Raw genomic sequence first — 21,145 nt, 5'->3', positions numbered from 1 at the left:
AGAAGAAGTGTTATAAATTCTTGCATGAGGATTTTTACTGAGAGCAACAGCCTCGAACTTTTACACGAGCCGCCACGTCTTTTTGCTCCCCTCCTCACGCACTTTTCGTTTCATTCGGATCGTTTTCACCCGAATTCATTTCAAGTCTGGAGGAGAAAAAACTGGGGGGGAGAAAAAGTGGAAGAATCCCTTTGGCTGGAAATACTTAAGATTTATATTTAAATTTTCATGGAATCTTTGAGAACATTGAGGAGCAATTTCACATTTGCACTGACATCTAATTTCTCAAGTAGAGTCTGAAAGCACAAATTGCCGAGGATTCCCTGTGTGCCCAATTATCCGGCATCAATTTCCTTGACCCTGTGGATTGCTGGTAAATTAATCATATGCCTTTTTTCTTTTTGGACTCTCTTTTCTCATGCAGTACATGCACACATTTGATAAACTAATCATATTTGGTCGGTTTAACTAGAAGAATTACATTTAAAAAAAGAATCTAAGAAAAACTCAAAAAGTTGAATACAGTGCAGTCGTATAGAACCACATAAAACTGTGAAAAACTCTTTTGATACATCAATAACAATTGTTTTTCTGTTTTGTAATCATTAAAAACTACAATTCAGTGCTCTCAAAAATATTTAAATTCATTTTAAACTAAAACTATTTGCAATATTTTCATACTTGAACCTCCATAAATTAATGTGTAACTAGAAAGAAGAATTTTTAAAAAAGAAAAATTGGAACAAAACCACAAAATAGCTGTAAAAACTATTCTCTGATAAAAGTGATTTGTGCCTCAGAATAAGCTTAAAAAATCCACTCTAAAAGGAATTGTTTGCTAGTTTTTAGATAAAATATAAACATACATAAACTATTTTGGAGAATGTAAGAGAAATTTTGCAAATTTCCCATGTTTGAACCCAAAACATTTGGCAAATGACTAAAAATAAAAGCAAAAAAGAAAACAAAATCACAAAATAGTATAGATTTATAGACATACTTTAGCCAATTTAGTACTTCCTTCTGATTTTACCATCTTAAAATTAAGTATTTGCTATTTTCCCACATTTTAAACCTGTACAGCTCATCAATTGGCATGTAATTGATAATAATACAAAAACACACACACATATATATATATATATATATATATATACATCACAAGATATTGTGTCAGACAATCTTTTAAAATACAGAATAAATTTAGAAAAATTTAAGCAAAATTTTTAAATTTCCCATCTTTTGAAATTGTTGTGTAACTCGCTAATAAGCATTAAAAAATTAAAAAGCTACAGGAACTGCATTATAAAACTGTTAAAATCAAGAGGTAGTACACTTCCTTTCGTGAATTAACTGAGAATAAAGGTCAATTCATTTTAAAGCAAATCTTATGGAGACCAAATGTGACACCATGAAGCTGTTAGTGTCAAACTGTGAGGCTTTTTAATGAACCAGATTAAGGAGAACATGCAGCAGGGGCATTGTTTATGATTGTGAAATAAATTAATAATCTTCAGTTCCTTTGTTAATAAAATACTTCTGGAAACCCAGAATGAAGTACCTGCTGACTGGCTCCAGGTTGCGGGGTTGCTCCACCTGTTGATCCCAACACGAACAGAAGAAGGTTGTGGAGTCGGATTCTGGAGCAACAGTGTCCTCTGGTGGGACAAAGACAGAGTTCAGGAGAAAAAGAAAAACACACAGGAGGATGATGATGATGAAGGGTTGAAATGAACCATCAGAGTTCGGGTTTTCTAGCGACACCAACTGGCTACTGTGGAGTCAAACGTTTCGAAAAAATAAACAAAATTACTACAGTTATATTTGTAATGTATGTTCTCAAGTCTTGTCACAACACTAATGCTTCCTGACCTTTTGAAAAAAAGACAATTATTTATAAATTTGTCACAATTTCTGAAAAACGCCTTTGTATTTTTAGTCTTAAGCTTCAAAATAGAGAAAACCTTTGGAAAAAGAAGTTGGATACATTTTTTATTGTGGGATGTTGCTAAGCATGATGCTTCCAACACCATGTTTCACCATTGGGATGGGATGGCGTTACCCTTACCTTACACCCTCTAGTGGCCATTATCACTGACACAATTAAACATAATTACTTTAAATAGGCCCATTTCTTCTATGTTTTAGGACAAATAGAGGTGTACCGAACAAATTGAGAATTGTTTTAAAGCTTAATTTATGCATTAAGTCGTGACACGACACAAAAAAAAACTCACAGATGTGACTCTGCTACAATATTTAAGGAATATTAAGCTTCCTAATTCATCTACAGTGACAAATACTGAGATTATATAAATATAAATATCACTGCTACCGGAGAAAAATTTGGATATTAGCACCAAATAAGCTAACATCATTAGCTCATTTCCTAATGAGCTAATTCACTGGCTAGTCCTGATTAATCAAATCAACCACTTCAGCTCTAAAGTGTAGTAAAAAAATATATAAATATTTCTGTATACATGTATTCATTGCCAAAAGAAGTGCTTGTATTTTTATTGTACGTTTTACTACAATATTGAATGTTTTTGAAAAACGGAATACATTTTTACCTCGATAGTTTTTCCGCTCATAAAAATACAATAAAGCGACAGTAATTATGAGAAAAGTATTAGGAATCATCATAAGACACCGGAAAACATCAAGAACACAAAAAACCATTCGAAAATATTCCGAAATGTTAAGAAATTTAGCTTACCTCGCGCTTGAGCTAGCCAAACAAAAAAAGTTTTTATCGCTTCCGGTAGTTTGACCAATCAGGATTCTCGAAAGAGGCAGCCAGCCAATCAGTGACAAACACTTTTGGATTGTTGAAAAAAAAAAGTCCGCTTAAATCGTCAACGGAACAGGACTTTCTTTCAATGGCGACATTTCCGGCAAGTTTAATAGCTAAAGCTAGACCTAATGAACAAAACAAACAAACAATAAATTGTAGTGCAAAACATTGAAGACGATCTTTATTGTTCACAGTTAAACACAAGCCACTGCTGTATGAACTTCCTTTTATTTGCCGTTTTGTCCCAGATGCTCCTGGTTGTCATGTGTTTGTGCTGATTGTACCTCCTGTTGGTGGTTTCCTCTCGTTTCTACGGTTGGCATTTAAAGAGGATTGTTGAACATGCTTCAGATAGCGTGGCAGAAGGAAATGAGCAGGAGTTCCCAGTGGACAACAGGCTTTTCATGATCAGTTCCAGAAAATTAAATAGAAACCAAGAAATGCAGGAAACCCATTGGACCAGATGTTTGGAATCGCCATTATTGTTTACATGGAAGATAGAAAGGCTGTGAACCAGTTAGTACACTGTGTATCAAAACAAAACAACTGAATCCAGGAGAAGTGGGATATTGAGTTTGTACATTCAGCCTGCTTTCCTCAGGATGTTTTGGCAACATTTTCCTCCTGACCATTAAAGCGAGCACGGAAATGTTTCAGATTATTAATACTCCTACAGTTTCCAACAAAGCCGGAAGAGTCAACATCTGGAAAACCTTTAGCCAGGACTTGTGTCGGAAATCATTTTAAAAACTATTGAAAGATTTCATTTGGGATTTTTTTTTAGGTTTTACTTCATATTCCAAATTAAAAAAAAAATCTAGAACCAACCTGAGCTTTCTTCAAGGACATTTGGGAATTCCTTAAAAGTTTCAGTTGTAACGTTATAAAGGTTTTTTTTTTTTTTACATATTTGCTGAAACTGTCTCTACGTTGTGACAGTTTGGTATTAAGCGGATAATCTGTGAAAAAAAATGAGCTCCTTTTCTAACTTCTAACTAGAAACAACCAATCAGAGACAAGAAGCAGGTCTCAGTGCTGCCAATCATTCTTGCATGGTGCTGCTCATACCCACTATGTACTGCAGCAAGCTTAACATATTGTGAATGCTCAGGCTAGTTAGCATAGACACAGATGACAATTTTCTTTACCATTTGCATATTTAGCAGTACTGATTGACAGCGCTAAGCCCCTCCTCCTGGCTCTGATTGGTTGTTTTTGGCCGGGGAGGAAGTGGAGGAGATTAATCTTTTCACACATTATCTGTCTGATAACAAAGCCATGACATGATAGTTTTAACAACTATGTAAGAAATATTTTTTTATAAAAGTTGCATACTGTAGCTTTTGGTCATTCCCAGAAGTTTTTACATTTTGTGACTCAAATGTTCCGCGTGTTTCATTTTTAAATTTTTTATCGGAATGATTTTAAAAAACAAAAAAAAGGAAAAGAGAAGCAGGAAATCCTGTTGTCCACTTAAGAGGACTAATAACACTGAATGCCAAAGAGTTGCGGACGTGTGACTCTTCTGCTGATTTGTAGCTTTACTCCGTTAGTTTCTCAGTTCTGCGACTTTAACTGTGCTCGTGATGCGTTTCGTTGTAGTCCATGATCTTTAGCTGTTGCCGAGGGCGACTGGGCCCCGAGGGGCCCCGGACGCCGCCCTGCCCGGGCCCGGCTTTTCTGCGGGGGCTGCCCTGGCCGAGGGGTCGCAGTCTGGGCTCGGGCGGCGGCTCCTTGGCGTGCACAGTGACGGCAGCTGTGCCGGCCGGACCGGGCTCCACGCACAGCTCGGTCTTCAGGCCGTGGGCGAGGCCGGCGAGGCGCGGCGGCAGCGGCTGCTCGTCGTCGCACTGGCTCTCGCTCTTGTTGCGGAAAAGCTCGCGTGCCTTCATGCCCAGGAAGCTCTTGGCGCTGGGGTAGGAGCCCACGGTGAGCGGGGCGTCCGCAGCCGGCAGGGCGGCGTGGGGGCACGGCGCCGACGGCTCCATCAGCAGGGGCGGCGTCAGGTCCTGGCCTCCGTTCATGGAGCTGGCCAGGGGCGAGGAGGAGCCGCTCGCCTTCGATTGCCCCGGCGATAAAGTGCTGCCGTTCGTCCCCCGTGGGGAATCGTGAGGCGACGGGCTGTTCGGCGGCTCGACGGCGTGAAGACCGCCTGCAGCGGCGCCGCTGGAGGGCAAAACGAAAGGAGAGGGAGGAGTTTACCAGCAGAAAGAAAGATGGAAGGAACAAGACAGAAAGAAAAATATATGAGAAGATATAAACAAGAAACAAAGAGTGAAGGAAAGAAAGTGATTGAAACAGAGAAATGTACAAAGAAAAAGGATAAAAGTGTTATTAAAAGATTAAAAGAAGCAGAAAAAAGACAGGAAGACAAAAATATATGAAAGCAAAGAAAGAATTTGTAAGAAAAATAAAACAAATGAAGAAAAGAACATAAGACAAGACAAAAAATGAAAAATAAAGAGAGATAAAGACAGAAACATACAAAGAAATAGAACAGAAAAAAAAATAAGAGGAAAAAACCAACATAGAAAAATTCAAAAAAGACGAAAGAAGGAAAAAACTGACAGACATAAGAAAAATGCATAAAAAATAAAACAAAAACAAAACAAGAAAGACAGAAAATTAAAGAGAGAAACAAAAAGAAAAACAAAAGATCGACTCTTCCAGGTTGTTGGTAAGATGTTTTTGAACCCGATTAAACCACTCATGTCGGTATTAGTAGATGAATTTCTGTTTCCGTTTCCTGACCTGCAGTCTGGATGCGTGCGTGTCTCAGCTCTGCCCCCTGGTGGCGAACTGCTGCTGGCGGCGGCCGGAGCCTCCATCTCCACCCGGCTGTAGAGCTGCAGCAGCTCGGTCTGCAGCAGCTGGGTGACTCTCCTCTGAGCCTGGAACCTGCAGTCTGACGCCTGCAGCTCCGCCCTGCACACAAAGCAAAGCCAAAAGAGACGAGGTCAGAAAGGAGCGGGTCACAGAGGACGTCGGATCAGGGCCGACGCTCACTTGGCTTGGCATTTCACGTCCTCCAGGAACTTCTTCTGCTCGGCGATGAGGTGCTCCTTCTTGGAGAGGAGCGTCTCCAGCTCGGCCGCTCGCTGCTGCGCCGCCTCCAGCTTCTGGCCCTGGGCCAGCAGACTCTGCCTCTGGGAGTCCACCTCCTTCATGTGGGACATCCGCAGCATCTCCGTCTCCTAGCAACAACCAGGAACAGCTGCTTCAGTGGAACAACATGTGGCGCATGGGCCATTTGTGGACCTTACACTGATGTTTTTGTGTTCCCAAGTGGAGTTAAAAATTGACACAAATTTGTTTGTTGAACTTTTTATTCTTCTTAACAGTACAATTTTATTCAACAATTTTCTCACAATGAAAAATGTTAATTACGGCTCATGATATTCGTCTTTTTACAGGAAAATGTTTCTAATGAACAGAAATAAAACGTCTCTGTGCAACAGAACAGATACTTTTACTGAAAAGCTAACTTTGTGTCAGTTTAATTTATAAAACTTTACCAAATATTACGGTAGAGGATTAAGGCCACTGTAAAAAGGAAAGAATTCAGACTTTTTCTCAGAATTTTCTCTGAATTTCTCATTTATCTTTTCAGCATTCCAACTTTTTGTCAGAATTCCAACTTCAGAATTTTCTCAGAATTTCTTCTGACATTTGCCTCACAATTCCAAGTTGTCCTTTGAATTCTAACTTTTTCTCAAAATTGCGACATTTCTTCAAAAATATGGCATTTCCTCAGAATTATGACTTTTTTTCTCAAAATTCCACCCAAACAGTATTCAGTATAAAGTATTAATGATGGTAAAATATGTCTAAAGTGTCGCTGTATCAAGGATTGATTTTCTCTATTCATTAAAAACAATACTAATGAAGAACAATAATAAAGGATATATCCTTCACTCTGATTGGGAGACTATATGTTTTCGCTCCAGTTCTCTGCGTGACACACACACAGACACACACAGACACACACACACACACCTGTTGTGGCCGTCATACCTTTGTGTTGCTCATGCCGGGGTGCTGGGCGTCCTGCATGGATAGCTTATGCGCCTCCCCCAGCAGCAGCAGCTGCTTGTTCAGGAAGCTCATCTGCTGCTGGCTGCTCTCGCTGTTGCTCAGCTGAAGGACGAAGGAGACAAACAGGGACATGGAAGGACAAACAGCCAATTAGGACACAAATCAGGACGATGTCGGCTTTAAGGAGGAGGACAGAACTCAAAACAGTGGTCAAGAAGTACTACGTTACCCACAATGCCCTGCTTTAAAATTTGGACAACAAAAAGAGGAAAAGAATGAATGGAAACATACATTTGAGTAACTAAAAAGTGGAAATTCATAGAAATTAAATATTTTTCCAATATTTTGTTTTTCCACCTTTATTGAGACCAGAAAAGGTTTCACCAGCAGTGAAACTGAAACCTGCCTGTGTTGCTCTAAAGCAGAACCCAGTCCACCTCCCCAGTCTGAACTGGTCCATCAATGGCTTATATAAACTCCAGCATGCGAGTTCAGTATGAACTGAACACATCTCTACGTGGGATTATTGAGGTCTCTATAAAAACAGATAAAGCTTGTGGCTTCAGCTCGTCTTCTGTCTGTTAAACTGAGATTTTCTTGGTATTTATCAGAGATTTGGTTAAAGAAATGGACCAAATGTGACTCTACCTTGACAGTCATCTGGTTGAGCAGATGCCCGGTGTGGCCGACTTTGTTGTTGGCCGTCTGAAGCTCCGCCTCCAGGTCGTCCATCCTCTTCTGACACTCCTGTAACTTGCTCTGTGGAAGCCGTTAAAACGGTTAGAAACCCAGACGTGAGAACGGCGTTTGTTTGGTACAATCCCAGCGTTTTGGACCTGCAGCTCCTGGTTCTTGGTGTAGTAGTCGTCGCGGCTCTGCTGCAGCTGCCGGATCTGGCTGTGCAGGCGGGTCACCACGGTCTCGCGGTCGTCCCACAGCTGCCGGTAGCGCTGCTGCTCCACCTGCAGGCTGTCCCTCAGAGACACGATGTCCACGCTCTGCAGGTTCAGCTGGTCCTTCTGCGCGCGCACACACACACGTCCAAACATTTATTATTTGCGCAATTTTCATGAAATGGAAAATATCAATTAAAACACATATTTGTCTTTTTACAGCAAAATGTTTAGAATAAACAGGATTGCATCTAAATAGAGACTGACTTTTGCTGTAGTTCAGTCAGTTTTAACTCAATTTAGTAAACTTGGCTAAAAATAACTGAAAAGATTAATCCAACTGAACAAAATTCTAACTTTAAAGTCTTTTTTTCTGAAAATTTTGACTTTATCTCAGAATTCAGATCTTTTTAAAAATAAGAATTGCAAATTTTTTCCACATAATTCTGACTTCTTTCTAAGAATTCCATCTGTCAGAATTCCATATTTTTTCTCTAAATTCTGACTTTTTGCCAGAATTCTGAGAATTCCGAAAAGATGGAATTCTTTTCTTACAGTTTTAGAAAACTGTCAGAAAAATGTCAGAATTCCGACAGTTTTTAAAATAAATTCCAAATATTTCATAATTCCAGCTAATTCAAAATTCTGACTTGTTTTATCTCGGAATCCCAACTTTTCCTCAACATTCTGACATTCTCAAAATAAATTTTTTATTTTCTTCTCAGAATTTGGACGTTTTTCTCGGAATTTATCTGTTCGTCTTCAAAATTCCTACTTTTTTCTCATTATCAATTACTTAAATAATATACGCATCATTGGGGGAGTCCAGTCTGACAACTGAAATCTACCAGATGAATATGGGACAGACTTTCAGTCTGGATAAAATGCATGGAATAAACAGATGCATGACTGATAACAGACTCATTAGAATGTTTGGCTATTTATTTGGATTTTGGCATTTAGATGATACAGAATTAAAGTCAGAATTCAGATTTTAAAAAGTCAGAATCCTTTTTTTTTTGTTTTCAGTGGCAAGCATGACAAAAAGACACATTGAAACTTATATGGAAGATAAACACCTGCTAGCCCTGTTTTATTTATGTTAGCTTAGCAACTGCCTGTTTCTTGGGAAGCGGGTAGGAAATGGTAAGGAGTTGAAACTTGCCATTGCGTTGTTCTGCTCCTCCAGCGCCGTGGCGTTGATGATGCGTCGGAGGAGCCGGCGGTTGCGGACGGCGTGCTGCTCCCTCTTGTAGCGCTCGTACAGCAGCTGGTTGTGCAGCAGCAGCAGCTGGCTGCGCAGCGTGTGGAGCTCGTCCAGAGGAGCCGAGCCTGACAGGAGGACAACAGGAATTACGTCTCACATTTTCACTTTTAACCACCTTTTTTACTAAAAAGAGATTAAAAATGACAGAAATGTGTTTGAAAAAATGACTTTTCTCTCAGTTGTTCATCTTCCTACAAGAAGGTTTGTCCATTTTATTTTTGTATTATTTGAACGTTTTTGTCATACAACTTTATTCTAGAAAAATATGAAATATTAAGTTGTTGTTATTTTTCTTATACCAAATGGCCACTTTAGGAGTCTGTATGCTCTGGATGACATTTTCTAACATCAAAATAATCAATTAATTGCAATTAATCTATAATTAATCGTGATTCTTTAAGTTATTCTATACAACCTAAAGGAAGTAAATCTGCCTCAACATAAAAAGTTTTTTAGCAAATGACCTTTTCTGAGTCTGTATCCTCCAGTTAACAATTAATCATATACTAAATCAGTTTAATATTATTTCAATAATCGGTTAATCACAATTACTTCCTCAAAGCTCGGTGACCCTGAAACATCCTCTCACCTGCAGGCCTGCAGTGAAGGCAGCAGACTCGGTTCAATAGAGATGACATGACTTCCATCAGGAAACCAGGGAGGTTTATTAAATTCCAGAGGACTAATTAAGAGTTTTATGTTGTTGTGGGCTGCAGCTGGAGAAAATGAGATTCTTGTGGCCTGGCACCCAAACAACAGAAGCCGAGTCATCTCTAAGTAGTCGGCTTTTCCATTTCGGAGGTGGGGGGATTCATGGGAACTGTGGGAACTTTGTTTTGATCAGCCTGAGCTGAACAGGGAGTTTTCTCTTTAACATACCACTCATGTCTCAGAGCATGTGACACATCGCTGGCGCTCCTCCGATAACTCACTGACTGCAGAGCCGAGAAAAACTCAACTTTTACTTTGACTGAATATCTCAGAAAAATCCTCTTTTTCTGTTTGTGTCAAACAGAAAAACTTTCAGTGATTTATTTGAAGAAGAAAAACATTTTGAGTGATTTATGCTTGCAGCCAATACCAGCGTTTCCATTAAAAATGTGCGCAAAACTTGTCAATACTGCGCTAATGTCGAAAAAACATAATTAAACATCATTAAAAACGTGCCTTTCAACTACTTCCTGTCTTCTTTTTTGTCACTTCCTCCAGTAGTAACATCCGGTTGCAAAAGTATTTTTTTCCGTTGCGCTTTTGTGAAAAAAACAAAACAAATTTTGATACAACCATCCTGGATCAAACATGTATCGAGTTTTTTTTTTATTTACATTGCTGTGATTCCACTTAGCAAATTTATTTTTTTAACTAGAATTTGCACAACTTTATGGTTAATGCGAATGCAGTTCACTATAACTGACTGTTAAAGACAAAAATATAAATCAAAAGTTGAGAGGAAGGAAGAAAAAGATTTCTGCACCTCTCTGTGCTTACATGACCAGATTGACAAAAGATTTTATTCCACAAACATTTTGAATCTGCTAAACTACTTGCTGGTTTATTCACTTAATATTTGTTTCTTTTTGCTCATTAACAAGCTGTTGAACACAGAAGAGAAAAGTTCTCCTTTTGCAGCTCTTTACCTCCAAAGTGAGTCCAGTCTGCTGACTTACTTGGCAAAGGTAATCTGTGAAAAGAAAAGACAAAAGCAAAACAAGTTCATTGACAAAGTAAATAACTGGACCAAAAGTAATTGGTAAGATTTTCTGTTTCTGCAGTTTCTGCCAAAGGGACAGAAAATCTAATTTTCTATGTTTTATGAAGCAAAAATGTCACCATTTGTTTTTCAATTTGAGTTCTGTTATACTAAAGTTAATCATTTTTCAACATAAACATTGCATGTATTCTCCCTTGTTCTTTATTTTTTGTTTTTATTTCTAAAAGTTGTTTTAGTGATGTCATAAAGTGATGTGTTAACCTTTAAATGTGGATTCTGGAAGTAGATTTAATTTAGGCGTCGTCATAAATCGTCAATAAATAAACTTTAAATACTAATGAATGTCATATTGACATTTTAAATAAACAAAATAAATACACAAAACAACAGAAACAACAAATAAATTACTTTGAGACCAAAGAACCAGACTGAAGATTTTTATCATCCAGTTTTTGGTAGAAAGAGAAAAACACGATCAATGAGTTTGTTTTAAATCATTGTGAGGTTAACTGATTTATTACCAACTGCCCCACCGAAACCAAACACAAAACTTCACCTCTTCAGGACTTTGTCGTGGGCGTCACTCCCCTGCTGAACAAGGCGATCCAGCACCTCCAGTGGCGAAGCCGACACCACGCCCTCCTCCTCCCCGTCCTCCAGTCCCTCCTCGCGCTGCAGCAGCCTCTCCATCGCCGCCTTGTGGACCGCCTCCGACGTCTTCTGGCCCACGAACAGCGAGGCGGCCCTGGGCAGGGCCAGCGCGAACAGCGACTCGTACGGAACCGGCGCTTTGCCGCACGGGCTCGGGGAGAACATCTCAAACTTGGAGGAGTCGTCGTCGGGGGCGGAGGGGCTCCGGAGCAGGTGGTGGTCGATGGGGGTGAAGCCGGACTGGAAGGACCAGGACCGATCCACGGCGGACCGATCTGACGCCGCTGCTCTGTCGCCGCTGCCGCCTGAGGCGTTCTCGGCTCTGTCCGGAGTGGATGCGGCGTAGCGCGGCTCTCTGATGGGGCCGCCCGGGTGGGCGTTGGCGGACGAGGTCGGGTTCTGCGTCTGGCGGCCCGTCAGAGTCTCAGTGGTGTGGAAGAAAGGAGAGTCGTAGCCTCTCAGTCCCGGCAGCTCCTGCTTGTCTTCAGTGAGTTTCATCAGCTCCTCTGTGATGGCAGCTGCAGCAGAAACACAAAGAAATCCACGATTAATCTGATTAATCAATTACACACTGCAAAAAAAAAGGACACAAGTCTAATAATCAAAGTGGAAGTTGTACGTTTTCATCAAAATTGAGTTAAAACCAACTCCTTCATCTTGCTGAGAGGTTTTCACACCAGCACTGCAAAAACTAAACCCTGCCGAGTGTTTTTGGTTGAGTTTTCGGGGCATATTATCTTAGAGCACTCGAAGTAAGACCAAGATAGTTTATAAGTAACATTTTGGCAACATATATAAAGTAGTCAAGTCGGAGCTCCAGAAAGATTATTTCACTGATAACAAGAGAAAAATGTCAGATAACCTGCCATTGGAAAAGGAACTTTTTTAAAGTACTCATAAGCGATTATTGACTTAAAACAAGCTGCTTTTTATTGCCGAAAAGTTTTTGTTTTTTATTTGAAGGGATGTGCATAAGACCGACATGACCGCAAGCCTTTTTTTAAAAATGTTTTTGGTTGTCATGAAGTGTAACTCTGTAAATAAAATCACTTTTAATGCAATATTGCCTGATTTTTCATTGTCGCATTGTTTTGCATCGCAAACTGACCTTCTTCTCTCTCCTTTTCTGTTCTAAGCTGAAGGTCCAGCTCCTGCCTCGTCACAAAAACAGACAGCTCCGTCAGCGTCATGGTGACATTCGCTGCACTTCCTGCATCTGATAAGAAAAAAATCAAATGTTTAAAGACGGCGGATGTCTGAAGAGCACGCTTACAGAAAACAGAAAAGGTTTCACAGACTCTGTGGCTCATTTTAGATAAGATAAGGTAAGAACACAGCTAAACTAAGCAAGAAATAAGCTGAGCTAAGTCAAGGTAAGTTAAGATAAAGCAAATGAGCTGAAGTGAAACAAGCTATAATACAACACAATAAGGTAAAATAAGCGAAGGTGAAATAGGTTATAATGAGCTACAAATAAGGTAAGCTAAGGGAAGACTAAGCAAAGCTACTTTAACTAAGCTAACTTAGCTTAATTAAGTTTGCAAAAGTTAAGCTGCTTAACCAAGATTAGCTAATATAAGATACAACACAATAAGGTAAAGATAAGCTACGCTAAAACAAAATAAGCTATGGTAAAAATAAGCTAAGCTAAAATAAGTTAAACCAAGCTAGACCAAGAGAAGCTAAGATGTTACACAAATGGTAAAAACAAGCTAAGCTAAAATGAAATAAGCTCAGCTAAGCTACAAACAGGCTAGACTAAGGAAAAGATGAGCTAAGTTAAACTAAACCAAGATAACCTTAGATAGGATGATGCAATAAGATAAAAATAAGCTAAGCTAAAGCTAAGCTATGCCAAGATGAGATAAGATAATGCAAAAAGAAGATACGGTAAAGAGAAAAAAGCTAAGATAATCTACAAACAATATAAACTATGGTACAAATAAGCTAAATTAAACTGAGCTAATACAAGATAAGCTAAGATTTGAGACACTAAGGTAAAAGTAAACTAAGCCACGCTAAGGTAGCCCAAGAGTTCAATGAAAGCTGCTCACGTTTGCAGATATTTATTGGAACAGACAAGTTACCGGTGTCTTCCTTGTTTTGTTTGTTTATGGGATCTGGTCCCACGTTAACGTGTCTAACCTCGGTTTGCAGCTCCCTCTGCACTCTTCTCCATCTCTCTGACTTGCTCCTGTCTCACCAGTCCAGGCTTGCTGGTTTCTCCTGTTCGACGATCCTAAGAAAAAGAAAAGAAGTTAAATTATTAGGACTTCATTAAGTTAATTCCTGTATGGCAACCTAGACAGCGATGGACGAAATGTTTGGTGAACATGGTGGCTTCGGTTTATTGAACAGTGGCCATCAGGTGCATATTAATGCTTTATAGGCTTAAAATGCATTTTAAATATGTTTCCACTAAAGAGATGCACTAAATTTGGTTCTTTAAATGTGTATCTTTGCTCAACTATATGTGCAATTTGTTTCCATCTAGGCAACAAAGTGAGGTTAGCGTCACATTTTAAAGCTACAAAAACATTTTTATCTCTGTCAAACTTCTGACCATGACTGCATTTCTGCTCCACAGAGCCATCAATAAAACAGACGGGGAGTTTTCATACTTTTCTCGGCGGACTGGACTGGACCGTGTTGGCTGGCAAGGAGATTACAGGGAAGTCATCTGACAGAGTGGGAGGTGGGGATGAGGTGGCTGGAGTGCTGGAGGCCGGCGTTCCTTTTCCTCCTGCTCAGAGCGACAGGCAAACAAACGAATTCAGCCGCGGTGTTAAACATCGCGGAGCGCCGCGCCACGGTATTTGTTCTGTACCTGACGTGCAGTGGAAGCGGCTGGGAAGGTGTGAGGCACTGTGGGAGAGCTCCAGGTTGGGCGACATGCCCCGGGAGGAAGGGGGCGTGGCCATGCCGCACAGGGAGGAGGGGCTCCACAGGGGGTCCTTCCCCCCACAGGAAGAGTTCAGTTCACTGTTTGAGTTCTGCACAAAGACAAACAAACAGAGGACTATTAGGACCGCAGATAAAAAAAATACAAAATAAAACTAAAGGAAAGGAATTTGGACATTTTATTTAAATTCTGACTTCAATTTTCTGAGGAAAAACAAGTCAGAATTCTGAAATTAAAATTATAATTATCAGATTAAAATCAGAATTCTGAAAACAAAGTCAAAATTTTGAAACTAAAACCAGAAAAAGTCTGAAGTTGGAGAAAAAAGTCCTAATTTTGAGCAAAGTTCGAATCCTGAGATTAAAATCTGAATTTTTAGAAAAAAACATCAAACTTTTGAGAAACAAACATTTTTTTAAAAAATTATAATTTTGATAAAAGTCAGATTTCTGATATACAAAATAAAAATCAGATTTTTTTTTCAGCGGCCCAAATTTGCTTTAAATTTATTTAAGACATTAAAAACCAAACAAAACTAGAGTTGGGCAATTTGGAAAAACTAAAATCTCCCAATTATTTCAAATGAGAAAATTGAATTTTTCAAATGAAAATTTATAACACCGTCACCAATGTGCAACATTCCTTATTTAATGTTACGTAGGAGTTCTTATAAAATTATATGAAATATTTTCATTCTCAAAATATTTCAACTTTATTCTGGTAATAACACATTATTTTCACATTATTTTGACCGTTTTCTTGTCATACTGTAACTTTATTCTCTGAATTAAAAGAATAAAAATCTTAGCCTGACATTTCATCGCAGAGTTGAAAGCCCAAATAAACAGGAGATTTTCAGAAACTAAATCCATCAATCGTCCAGCTCTAAACCAGCTGACGGATGGTCTTGCCTGCCGTCTGGAGGTCTGCGGGCTGCGGTAGGACGAGGAGGACTGAGTCCCTGAGAGGGGCGGCAGGGACAGGGGCGGCTGCCGCGGAGTCGAGAACGGCGTCGAAGAGGAACTTCCTGTCGAGAAGCGTTGAAACTTTGAAGCTAAAGCATGTTTACATGTAAAGATCTTTTATCTTACATACAACATGTATATATTTTTTTATACACTTTTGCCTTCATTTATGCTCTGAATGTTTTATTCTGCAAGTTGCAAGTTGCATTGTTTTCAGTCTGTGTACTTCAGGTAACAATTAATTAATCACTAAATCAGCTGATTATTGAAATAAAATAATCGTTTCAATCCCAGTCCTAATACTTCAAAAATTCTGAATAGTTTGATTTTTGGCAATGAAACAAATAGAAATATGAGATAAACGTAGCATTAAAGCGTGTTTTCTCACCGTAGCTGCTGTGCAGGTCCGTGTAGGGGCTCGACGTGGAGTCCTGCGCCCGCAGGTGGGCTTGTGGGTAAAAGTTCTCAGGCATGGTGGCGTAGCCCTCCTCACAGGACGCCTCCTTTGGGTCTAGGGACACTTTGGCACATTCAATGACGATGTCATGGATTTCATACTTTTTCCACCTGTAAAGAAAGCAGAGCGCCATCAGGAAGAGAGAAACGAATAAAACTAAAGAAGGATTTTATCCGGGAGGCAGAGGATGGGTTCACCTGGTGGGGTCGAGCTCGTGGTCCTTGGTTCCCGTCACCAACTCGGGATGTATACGAACATGTTCAAGCATTGGCTGAAAGGGTTTCACACAATTAACACTGAACTGTTCATCTAAGGCTCAGATAAAGAGATTTTATGTTTTAGAGCCGCCTGTCACTTTAAATCCAAATAAGCTGCTGTTGGCCACGCCCCCAATTCAACATTTACACTCACACCTGAAAATGGCTGCAAACAGATGCCACCTCTCATATTTAAGAAGCATTAGTAGAGCCTCCTGCACAGCAAGTTGTTTCTGGATTTTAGGTAAACAACAAAACTTGTTTTTTCCAGCAGCCATTGTACAGCAGTAAAACCAGTTCAGTCTTGTGGGAGTACAAAATCATGCAAAATGTGAATTTTGTCTAGACTTTTCCACATTTCAGCAACATGGGTCATGAGCTCACCTTCACCACCTCCTCGAAGGTCTCCATGTTCTCCTTCATGCTGTAGTGGGAGCGTAAGTAGGAGACGAAGTTGCATGGATACATTCCGTAGAGCCTATGGAAGAGGGAGTAGACGGAGGCGTGGAGGTGGATCAGGTAGACCTCGGAAACGTGGCCTGGATGGGAGGAGACGGTTAGCGGGATGGTTAGCTGGACGAACACGGAGCTACCAGAAGGTCCAACAGCCACCTTCCCTACCCGGGTTCTTGAGATTCCACGACGCCAGGCGGCCGAAGATGTCGAAATACTCCCAGAGGTGCTGCTTCCCGGCTTGAGGGATCATGGGAAGCAGAGTGATGAGCACCAGAACTCCGGTTATCAGCACCACTACGTCTGTGTCAGTCTGCAGGGAAAACATTGAGGTCATGGAGAAAACGTTCAGGTACCAGGGCAGAAGGACGATCGACACTTTGGTCTGATTCTGGACTGAGAGGACGCCATTTTCTGTTCCTATGAGCTAAACTCGAGAAAATTAATACAAGCAACAAGTCTGGATAATTAATGAAACAAATTAAAATGGTTTAAAGGAGGAAAGATGGAGACAGGAAGCAGTTCATCCATCCATCCATCCGTCTAACCATCCACCCATCCAACTGTCCAAATGTCCATCCATCCATTCAAACATCCATTTGTCCATCCGTCCGTCCATCCATCCATCCAATCAAACATCCATCCATCCAATCAATTAACATCCATCCAATCAACTAACCAACATCCATCCATCCATCCATCCATCCATCCATCCAACTCCCTGAAGGCCCGACATTGGTATTTAAATCAGTGGCAAGGAGACGGGTTCTGCTTCTCACTCCCACCAAAAACCAATAACTCCATGAGAATCTCGATCATCATCAACAAACCAAACCGTCTCTCCCTGCTGCTTTGTGCCAACATGGTGGCTTACCTTGAGGCATTTCAGCAGTGAGAGCAGCAGAGGGTAGCGGGCCATCTTGTGGATCCAGGACGGCTGCTTTCGGACCACGTGTCCGAGCAGCGTGAGGGTGGGCAGCCGGCAAGCTGGTTTGGCCATACAGTCGTTCATCTTGTCCAGAAGGTGCTGGGCGGCGGAAAAACGGTTGGATGCATTTACACCAAGGAAAGATAGAAAAGAACTGATGGTTTTCATGCTTAAAGGAATAAAGGAGGGGAACAACCAGAGTTACAGCTCAATACAAAGGAAACGCAGTTGGGTTGAACCGGACTCTCACCTTGTCATGCGGCTCTCTGACTGAGGACAGGATATGCAGGGCCTGGGTGGAGTTGGTTTCCAGGAAGTAGTCCACCAACGCGTTCAGCAGCATGGAGCCTCGCTCTGGAAGGAAAGCAGCGTTTTTAACCGGCTCGTTTGTTTACTTCTGCGCAGGTCGACGGAGCCGGATGGACCCACCGGTGCTGAGCTGCTCGTTGATGAGGCTCCGGATCTCTTCGAGCTGCTGGAGGTCAGAGGTCTCCAAGAGCGGGAGGAGGTCCCCGACGTTGGGCTGCTCCCTGGCCATGGTGGCAGTGCTGGAGGTGGAGGCCGCGTTTCTCTCACAGTGTCAGTGCCGGCTTGCCTGGAGGACTCCTGGGGCCCGCCCACCAATACAGTCTCCAGGCACCACTGGCGGGTCAGAACCCAAACCCAGAGTCACAAACAGAGAATTCTGAGAGAGTTCTGCAGACAGGAGCTAAAACTAACAATTAATTTAGCAGTCGATTAATCTAACAATAATTTTATTTTTAAATAGGCTCATTCTGCAGATTTCTCAATTAACCAATTCAACCTTTTCTATACAATAATTCGTTTTTTGAAATAAGAAAAACATTTTAAATGTTTCTTCCACCAGAAGCCAACAATGCGCAATTTGAGGAGTTTGGGGAAAAATGTATTTAGAGTCAAATGTTATTTTTAAAATCCTGAATACAACATTTTTATTTTTGTACGGTTTTGGCTCATTTACTGGTCTGAATATGTTGTTCTTTCAGCAAGTGGATTTTTTTTTTGTTTGTATATGCCAATTAGCAGTTAATCAATTAATTAAAAAAATTGGCACATTGTACAGATTTCCCTTTCACCCATTTAAACCTTTTTTTTTAATAACAGATGCAAATAAACAATTCATTTTTTTAAATAAGAAAAATATTTTAAGATGTAATAAAATTTTGATTAATTATGATTAACCCTATTAGTCATTTTTTCCCTTATCCAGATTAGTACTGGGTGATAAATTAATTTTATTGATGAATCAAATTTTGGGGTTTTGAAATTTTCATTTGTAAAAAATACGGATTTTTTTTTTTTAGTTGGATTTTGAAATTATTTCCTGTCATTGATCGATTGGTCACAGTAATCAATCCCTCCAGGATTTTGCTGTTTTTGTGTTTTTTTCTTAGAATGCCACTGAATTTGTGTACCTAGTTTGGAAATATTTATAAGGAATTTTGGAATATTTACGTCTATTTTAGACGGTAAATGTGACTTTTTTAGTCACCATACAGACAGTAACTTTATATCCAGTCAGGCTGGGCAACAGAGTAGTAGAAGTAACAAATACTGCCACCTGCAGGTGGGAGTTAGCATCACTTAAAACAAATGCTTCTAAGTGTTTTTGTAGAAAAATTGCACTAAATTTAAAACTGTACATTAAAAATTTCCGAATTGCAAAAACAGAAGTTACTGATTGATAATTTTACAGATAAAAACTGCTCTGATTTGATTAATAAAATAAATCCAGGCCTTTAGTTTGGTTTCTTTTCCCGAGGCACCAACTTTCATCAACCTCATTTAGAGAAAATAAAGAAAAAAATGAAACTGTAGATCAGAATTAACAACCTGAATGTTTTCTAATATCAACAAAGATTAGATATTCCATCCGCAGCAGATTTACAGTGTAATCCTGACAGGCAGCTCATTAATGCCAGGCAGCTTATTCACCAACCTGGAACAATGATTCAGCACAAACCGATCTCATCTCTTCAGATCTCACTTCAAACGTCTGAGCAGACAAAGCTGCTAAAACATGACAATCAACTGAAAGTTTCTTCAAACGTAGCTGCGCTTCTTCCCTGACCAATCAGCTCGCCGCTTGTTTCTGATGCGGCGGAGCGAAGCATCCGCAGCTCAATCGTCCCTCTGTTTCAATCGACTGCTGACTCATGTGGCTGGACGTCCGGGTGAGGAGAGCAGACACAAACATGAGCAACGTTCAATGTGATCTCAGGCAGCCGGGGAATGCTCCGCACCACAAAGACGCTTTATGCAGCGCCGCCGCGACCAGCGAGGCCCTGGAAACCATAACTATCTGAGTAGGAGACACGAGTCGCTGCAGACGGCGGCAAATTGGGCCTATTGTAGATAGAAATAAAAAAAAGGAGTAAATCTCTGCCAAATAACGCTGAAATTGAAATTTCTAGAATGAACAGCTTCGAACTTTTAAAAATGTAAACTCTTGAAACTCAGAAAATTTCCAAAAGTCAAAAAGTTCTGATTTTTGAAACTCAAAAATTCCCATGTTTTTTTTTCTAAAAAATTCTAGAAGCTCAAAATGTTTTCTAACAAATTTCCAACTTTTAGACTCAAAAATGTTGTTTTCTCTTTAACCTTTCCAGGATTAATGAGTTCTCTCTCACAAATGTTCAACTTCTGAGTTTCAGAAAAATTTGGAAAAAAGTGTCTATTCAGGCTATTTTTCAACAACTTTTGGAGTCGGAAGTTCTCTTGTGCTTTCTCTGGGTATTTTTAGGGTCCCAATATGTTGGGAACCTGCAGAAATGCAGCAGATCCACTTCAAAACATCTGATGTACAGAAAAATCTCTACTAAAAGGATTAAAACTTTCCCTTTTAATTCAAAACTATTGAAAACTTTATTCCACACAGGATATTAGGTATAAATATTTACATGTTTGGACAATTACTGGACGCTATGCAGCTGGAAGTATTTTTGCTCTTACTTTCTTGCCTTCAGAGAGGTTATGATGCGTAACTGTGGAAACCAGGTATTGTTTTTCAGCTCATTAATGAAAAACGGGGGGCTGCTAGTTAGCCCCCCGTCTCATAAACTCTAATTATGCCTGAACTACGACCCCAAACATCCCATAAGCGTTGAAAAGGAGACATCATGGATGCAGAGCAGAAAGTACAAACTAACAACCATAAAACTAAATAGACGTTTAAAGAGGAGAAGCAAAAGCAAATGAGGTGGATTAGCAGAGCTTCCTGACAGCTGATGATGTCATCCAGGTCATGTTACCGTGAAATACTGCCTCTGTTGTGATACCGAGTTGTTAGCATGTCATGAGACTGTCATGAAGAAAATCTTCAGTCAGAAGTGTCTTTAGATTTGTTGCAACACTGACTGCTGCCAAAGACACTTGAATCATACAATTCAAGTGAATGATTCAAGCATCAAGGGGGGCATTTTTTCCCCCTCCCTTAAAAATAATTATTGAAATAATTTGAAAACGCACTGAATTTTGAATTCTTTTGCAGGGTTCCAGCAAAAACATCCTGCTGGGTTTAACTCGAAGAAAACAGCAACAAAAGAGTCCAGTGGACACTTTCTGCTGGCTGGTTGCATGTTGAGGGTACAGCCAAGCATTGAGATGCATTAAATGCAACATTAAATGCATCGGTCAGAAAGGCAGAGGAGCAGCTGCTGCATGAAGACTGACCACTGGCTGCTGCTGCTGCTGCTTGTCGTAAACAACTCGCAGAGAACAATGGGCAGGCTTGGCTTTACTTTACCCGCTTCTAAAACACGAACATTTCTTTTCCGTGACACGTCTAGCAAAAATAAATAAATACCAG

The 21,145-nt window shown here is 40.2% G+C and overlaps 1 protein-coding gene across 2 annotated transcripts in view; it reads right to left on the bottom strand.

Annotated features, from left to right (window-relative positions):
- tsc1b (TSC complex subunit 1b) overlaps positions 1-21,145 on the bottom strand; it is a 48,748-nt gene that overhangs the window by 27,025 nt on the left and 578 nt on the right. Inside the window, exons 2-22 of one of the 2 annotated variants that reach the window (XM_055040225.1) lie at positions 17,746-17,958; positions 17,567-17,670; positions 17,263-17,415; positions 16,557-16,701; positions 16,320-16,474; positions 15,876-15,949; positions 15,610-15,788; positions 15,168-15,283; positions 14,182-14,347; positions 13,976-14,097; positions 13,500-13,593; positions 12,463-12,570; positions 11,260-11,872; positions 10,630-10,673; positions 8,891-9,057; positions 7,669-7,851; positions 7,481-7,591; positions 6,812-6,934; positions 5,804-5,991; positions 5,549-5,722; positions 1,562-1,658 (exon numbers count right to left, since the gene is read on the bottom strand). In XM_055040225.1, the coding sequence (XP_054896200.1) occupies positions 1,562-1,658; positions 5,549-5,722; positions 5,804-5,991; positions 6,812-6,934; positions 7,481-7,591; positions 7,669-7,851; positions 8,891-9,057; positions 10,630-10,673; positions 11,260-11,872; positions 12,463-12,570; positions 13,500-13,593; positions 13,976-14,097; positions 14,182-14,347; positions 15,168-15,283; positions 15,610-15,788; positions 15,876-15,949; positions 16,320-16,474; positions 16,557-16,701; positions 17,263-17,415; positions 17,567-17,670; positions 17,746-17,854 (3,225 nt within the window). In that variant the 5' untranslated portion in view covers positions 17,855-17,958. Of the gene's footprint in view, positions 1-1,561; positions 1,659-2,950; positions 4,964-5,548; positions 5,723-5,803; positions 5,992-6,811; positions 6,935-7,480; positions 7,592-7,668; positions 7,852-8,890; positions 9,058-10,629; positions 10,674-11,259; positions 11,873-12,462; positions 12,571-13,499; positions 13,594-13,975; positions 14,098-14,181; positions 14,348-15,167; positions 15,284-15,609; positions 15,789-15,875; positions 15,950-16,319; positions 16,475-16,556; positions 16,702-17,262; positions 17,416-17,566; positions 17,671-17,745; positions 17,959-21,145 lie in introns of those variants that run through there. The other variant, XM_055040224.1, reaches the window with a different exon arrangement.

The sequence above is a fragment of the Poeciliopsis prolifica genome, unplaced genomic scaffold, assembly GCF_027474105.1.
Source record: "Poeciliopsis prolifica strain line A6 unplaced genomic scaffold, Auburn_PproV2 SCAFFOLD015, whole genome shotgun sequence".
NCBI lineage: Eukaryota > Metazoa > Chordata > Actinopteri > Cyprinodontiformes > Poeciliidae > Poeciliopsis > Poeciliopsis prolifica.
The sequence above is the reverse complement of the archived record's forward strand: the minus strand, read 5'-3'. Positions and strand labels throughout refer to the sequence as shown.